Raw genomic sequence first — 6,802 nt, forward strand, 5'->3', positions numbered from 1 at the left:
CATCTCAACTTTGTTGTGTGCGATGCTCTTCGTTTAGGTTGTACACTTTACTTCGCGTAGTTGTTGACGTGTGCGATATTTAACTCCTACATCCACAATACTGTTGAAATTTAATCTCAAATATATTATTGATCTACTAAAACATGGTGTTGAGCAGGTTGGAAATTAGAAACTTCGCGAGTGCAACAAAGGAAAATTCGGCTGCAAACTAATTTTCGTATAGCTTCATTATAATTCTTTCATTCTTAGTTGCCGTTTGTGATTACATCTTTAAAAAAAGCTTCATTATAATTCTTTCATTCTTAGTTGTCGTTTGTGATTACATCTTTAAAAAGATAGAGAGTTTTAGAATGAAAATTTAGATTATGTTACAAAAACTACAACTTCCCCTCTTCTCATCCAACTTACTGCAAGTGAACTATATAACATACATATAAGTATAATGCATGTCCAAATAAAGCTCGAAATAGATAATGAAATAGGTTGATAAAGATTAGATGGAAAACATAATGAAATACTGAAATAAGTGGATAAAGATTAGATTTAATTATACTTCCTCCGTTCCGATTTACTTGACGTTATAGAGTTTTTCACGGAGATTAAGAAATTACATAGAGAATAAAATCTTTTCAATTCTACCCATATTAATTCTTTTTAAAAATCTTAATGACTAGTTTTTAGTTTCTAGATTTTAGAGAAAGTTATCAATTCCCTAGTAATTTACTTGGGATATAGTACTACCAAACTAGAGTAGATTTAAAATTAGAGTATTGATTACAATAAAAATTAATGATATTGTATGATTTCAAAGCAAGGACAAATCAGTGAGAATATGAGAAAAATACTAAAACTATCATCTATTTTGGAACACAAAAAAACCCCTAAAACATCAAGTAAAATGAAACCGAGGGAGTATATTATTAAGCTGAAAAAACTAACAATCGATAATCCTGAGCACAAGTTGTAGGTTTGGGTGAAGCGGCATTAATTAGGTGGTGATGCACAATCCCATGTCGTCCACGAGAGTGTCTTATTCTGTCCATTGAACAAGAACTTGGTATAAGTTTGTTGCTTGGCCCCCAAAATGTTTAACTTAGGATCTGTACCATTAGTAGGCATAATCCCAAGACATAAATGAGGATTTTCCTTCTCTTCAATATGGAAAAGACTTAATGGATTGATTATAAGCTGAGCTCCTACTTCATTTCCGCAATCAGCTGGTTCATCCGGATACTCATTATCTTGAAAATATAATGCCATGGATGGAAGATGAGATGGTATACCATTTGGCATACTCCAACACAAATCCAAGTGGTGTGATGATGCATCCATCTCTGGTAAGCCAAGTGTTTTCATATAATCAACAAGTACCTGTCTCACACGATCATAGACATCTTTCGCAAAGTAACTAATGGACGTTCCAGAATCGATAATAAAGCCACCATGCCCATTAATTGCACGGTCGAATTTACCCGGTTCAAAACCTAAACATTTGGTAGCTACTGAAATATCCGCTAACTTCAAGAAATAACTTCTGGTATCTGTCTCCACAATCGGAGTTATTTGAACATGGCCACTGATAGGGAGTAGTGCGTCATCACCAAACATCAATTTACTTGGAGAATCAGGGGGTTCAAAATGCCAATCTGCTAAACAATAACCGAAAACTCCCTGAGGAGCAAACTGAGAAGCGAATGAACGAGGACCCGGGCCCAAACCGAATACGCCATCGATATTGTTATCGGGATTGTCTTCGAAGCCAAACCCGACGGTTCCATATGCACAACCGAACACAACTTCGTCAAGAACAGTAGAATTTCTCTCAAAACCATAACGATCAAAATCAAAACGATCTATGGACATAAAACCTTCAACATGCACATCCGGACTATCCCATTCTTTGAATTTGCAATGATTATGATTACATTCATAAGGTTCACACAATGGGTGATCACAAGGAACCAATTTGTATGTAGAAGAGTCATCAGGATTATACAGACGTTGTTCTTGTTTAAAACAACCGATGCAACCATCGCACTGGAGCCAAGTAAGTTCGGCAGCGGTATCTAAAATCAGGTATGAATCTACGGTTGGAGGTGTACCAACAGAGATATGCACTACGTAACTCGACGATTTATATGAAAATGGAGGTTGGACCTCTGTGGGGTTTTCTTCAGAAGCTGCTGTTAAACTCATCAAACTATTAGCTCGAAGTTTTGACCGATCGACGATTTTTCGGAACTTTTCAATGCGGGAAAGGTCGTTTGATTCAATGGAGTCTCTGTGAATGAGTTTAAGAGTGAGACCGGATGGTTTCTTATCACCAGGCTTCGATAAAATGGAGTGACTCAATGAGATAATGAACAGAATGCAAAAGAGAGCTTTTATGCCCATTTTTGTTGATTTTGGGAGGAAGAAATCAAGAACAATATTCGAATGAAGAGCAAAGGGTTTATGAGCTCATTTTTATATTGGTTTCAAAAAGATAAAACTCAAGGTAAATTTTGACTGATATTAATGTGAATACATTCGCAAGATAATTATAAATGGAGCAAAAAATTTTTTCTTTAGAGTACAGGAAGAAAATGGTAAAGAAAGTATTTGAGAAAATATTTTGATTCCTTTTGCGGTTACATAATTGGCTGGGTAAAATATTTCCTGATTTGATGGTAATAAATCCGAAATCTCATCAACAAAATAAAGAAAGTTGAAATAATAAAGTAAGAAATTGTAAGTATATTTTAATTATAGAAGTTGAATAAAATTAATACCGTTTTGTATGAATATTAAATTCATTATCTAAAATTGTTAGGTTCTTGCAAATCCAAAATATTTTTTCCTTCCAAAACCGCATTTTTATTTACACCTAAAATATCTCCCACACCTGAATCCGTATTTGAATAGTTATTAACCAAATTCCCGGTCAGAATTACTTTCCAATACTCGGTATGAGATTGCTGGGAAATCTTGTAAAACTTGATCTAACTCCAAAATATTTTATCATTCCAAATCTTGGTTAATTACCCGGGATCTCGTTTGCATATTAATGACTTAGAGATTTTGTTCCACGCAAATCTTTATTATATTCATTACAGGAAAAGGGAGCTCCTTTATGTACCTCCTTTAAGCACTAACGATACCCTATAATCTACCTACCCTCTCAAGTAATCTTTCTACCCATCAACTTTTTTTTTTTTTTTTGCATACCGCCGACAAATTATCGATGTCTATTCATAAACTGTACTTTATATTCTATCTTCTACATAGATTTTTTGGAGAAGACTTGTGATATTAGTCTCATCGACCACACGAAATCTAACTTCACTAATACCCGTCAAAATCTGATACTTTTAAACCCTTTTTAGTTACCACCAACGAAACTCATTACAAAATTTATATATTTTTGATCGACTAAACCCGATCGACAAAATTTATATATTTTTGATTGCAATCTTAATGACAAGGAAGCTAGTCAATTTGGAGAACTGTTGCAGGTGGTTGGAGAGAATCCTCCTAATACTGATGATAGATGGGTTTGAACAACAATAACAAGGGTTAGTCAATTGGGATTAGTAGAGACATTCAGAGATTTTTTATGCAATAGGTTTTGGGTGACTCTCCGTGAGTTTAGAGATTTTAAGAGACTCTCTGAATGATTTTCAAGGAATTATGATGATTTATTGAGACAATAAAACATATATGAATTTCAGCTTACACACATGAGACAAACAATATACTTATTTATTTATCAAAATGAATATATGATTATTTCAATGAAAATGCATTATTCCACGCATGGTTAACAAAATTTATAACCATTTTGGCAGTAAAATAAAAACAAGACGAACATAAGGGATTTGAATCTCTAGTAAACTTATTGGGTTTTGGAAGACAACCATTTCTTTTTCAATTGTAGCTTATTTTGTTATTTTTTTTTATATATTTTGATATGTAATCCTTAAAGAAAAGAACAAAGTCTCTCAAAATATCACCTACCTAGGAGAGACTTTTTTTTAGCCTATTATGGTATGTTTTGTAGTAAAAGTCTCTACAAGTCTCTCACAACCATAAGTCATTGATTTCAAATTCCAAATCTAACAGAGAATTCTAAAGACTTTTAGAAAGTCATGATCCAATAACAGAGATTGTTTGAGATTTTGAAGACTTCTCTATTGACTAACAAGAGATTTTAGAAGTCTCTAAAATTATTTCAATATTTCTACAAACCTCAATTGGCTAATCCCCTGTAAGTTTATCATCGGGAGATGTTATATTACCCCAAGTTAGTCATTGCTGACTCCATTAAATAAGGACCACCTCCTCTGATCATTCTTCAGTCTCTATGTTCTTTCATATTAATAAAAAATGAATAAAGAATAAAATAACCAACAAGAAAGCAAGAATAATCAAAGAACAAAAACACGTATATATTGTTTTCCAAACTGATATCAGGGAGTGTTTAACTTCTTTAAAACAAAGAGAATCACAAATGTGTATAAATGAGAGCGACAACCTCCAATAATACTAGTATAATCTAAAAACAATAATACTAGTATAACCTACATATTGCTTCGTGTGTGATGATGATGGATGAAGTTGACCTTTGCATCCACCATCAACACTCAACCCGAACATTTCGACATATGCTCGAAACACAATTTTCGTCTTTTCCGCAGACTTAAAGCAATATGCAATAGTGAAGCTTTGTGTGGTATATCTCACACCCATGCAATGAAACAACGACATACCCCGTCGATTTGTCTTGTAAATACAATCCATTTTCCCTACTATTGTGATCTTGTAGTTCCTTCAGCTGTTTGCTACAACTTTTAACAGGTATTGTTTTTCTTAGCTGTGTGGTAATTTCAAGATTTTGTAGTAGTAATAAAGAACAAGGTCCCTATGGTGTGAGCACCAACAACAATGGGAACAAAGTTTTTTTCCTCGTACTCATCAACAGCAGAACCCAAGAAATATTGTTAATGCAAGATCTAACACCAACATTGCCCATCCTAATAAAAGTTCAGCTGATAAATATACTCACGGGGTTGGGAACTTCAATTACAAGCCGAGGAAAACAGTAACAATAGTACTAGTTCTATTGAATAAATCGTAGATTTATGCAATTCATTGGTGGCAATGCTAATAATCATCATGAAACATTACCATCGCTCCGTTATGATACTACTGAGTTGATTTCAACAATTCTTCAACCCCGAATATTTCACTATGTTTTACTAGTACGATCGGTAGGAACCATAATGCTAATGATGAACGGTTATCGTCCTTCGCAATCATCATATTTGAAGTGGAGTTATAAACTTATACCCCTTTTATAAAATTAAATCCCCTATTGTAATCCCGTTCATCGTTTATTCATTAATCTACTGAAATTAAATCTCCTTTTGATCTTCTTCCCGTTTCCTTTTCTTTACTGAAAGTGGCAGCTGAAATAGTGGCACTACAAGAAAACTTGGTTTGAGCAACCAAAATCTTAGCAAGAGCCCAAAATTTTGGTCGCTTTAATAGTCAAGCAACCAAAATTCCGACTACCATAAGTTTTAGCGGTTGCTAACCTGTTACCGCTACTTCTTAGCTACCAAATAATGTTTTTGGTTGTTCAAGTACTTTTTCCAAGTTCTGTATAGCGAGTGCCATAGTAGGTTAGTAGCTACTTACGTCAAGCGACCACAGACTAGCAAGTCAAAATAAATTTTGGTCGGTCAAACCTGTCTCAGCAACCAAGTTCAGAATCACCAAATCAGAAGAGATCACGAGCATGTAGCTAGCTTAGCTCATTGGTTGGACAGTTTACTAATCATCCTGCATAAGGGTTCGAAAAAAACAATGAATTTAATCCAATAGATATACACCCAATCGTAATTCAAATTCTCCCCTAAACAATTGTTTGTGTCAAGTTACACTTAATCCAACTTACAGCTGAATTCAATCGACACTTATGTTCAAAATCCGAGAAACACTGTTAAAAACTCAAAATTCACACTAGTACAAGTCATTTATTCTATCACTCAACACTGCCAGATTTGTGTAGATAATGACTTGCTTGCAAGCATTATTGCTTCTCCGCACTTTCTTCTCCTCCAACAGCTTTTTGTAGCTCCGTTTGAAACTGCTCATATTAATGCAAAACAGAACGACAGGGGTCATTACGCATACATCAAGTTAAAATATGAAAACACAACAGATAATAGAAGGCTTTTTTTAAGCTCTCGCTGCAATTGAATTACTTCTGATTCAGGTCCAGACCTTTAAGCAGAAATGAATACTAGTTATGCCTTGTGAGTATATACAGATTATGCAAGATGGTGACTATAGCAAGATTCGTAAAATGGGTATGCGCATATACTAGTGACAAGCAAGGTGTTGAGAAGAACGCAGGTTTTTCCAATCAAGAAAGAAAATAAAAATAAAAAGAAATGTCGGTCTGCAGAAATGATCTAGCAGAACCAATCTTCGAACTTTTGTAAAGACCCGACATTAGATTCATGGTTTACGGCAACTAGGTGAATACAGAACACTTATGATTGAACTCCTTGTCTTGTTAAATAGGTTGTATTTTAAAGATGAATCAATATGAGTATTTACCCTGAACTGAAGTTACACATGTTCTTATGAGTTTCCCGTTAGTCACCAAATTGATATTCCTGAATAACTAACCAAACAATCATTATGCAAGGTTAAAAGAGATATGCATGACTTACTTCTTTGATGGCTTGATTTGTTTTTCAGGTGTTGCATTCGTGTTTGTAAACTCTGAAATGAAGGACCTTTTATCTGCAGA

At 34.3% G+C, this 6,802-nt stretch overlaps 1 protein-coding gene and 1 long non-coding RNA gene across 2 annotated transcripts; both read right to left on the bottom strand.

Moving 5' to 3' along the window:
• Nucleotides 1-984: 984 nt before the first annotated feature.
• LOC113311343 (aspartic proteinase nepenthesin-2-like) lies at nt 985-2,394 on the bottom strand. The gene has a single exon (XM_026560181.1). The coding sequence runs from the start codon at nt 2,392-2,394 to the stop codon at nt 985-987; it is 1,410 nt and encodes a 469-aa protein (XP_026415966.1).
• A 3,836-nt stretch (nt 2,395-6,230) lies between these two features.
• On the bottom strand, nt 6,231-6,780 carry LOC113313797. Its single transcript, XR_003342051.1, has 2 exons — nt 6,723-6,780; nt 6,231-6,267 (listed from the first exon to the last, which is right to left on the bottom strand). It is a non-coding gene; the product is annotated as an uncharacterized LOC113313797 (long non-coding RNA).
• Between the last annotated feature and the right edge of the window lie 22 nt (nt 6,781-6,802).

Source organism: Papaver somniferum, chromosome 9, assembly GCF_003573695.1.
Source record: "Papaver somniferum cultivar HN1 chromosome 9, ASM357369v1, whole genome shotgun sequence".
Lineage (NCBI taxonomy): Eukaryota > Viridiplantae > Streptophyta > Magnoliopsida > Ranunculales > Papaveraceae > Papaver > Papaver somniferum.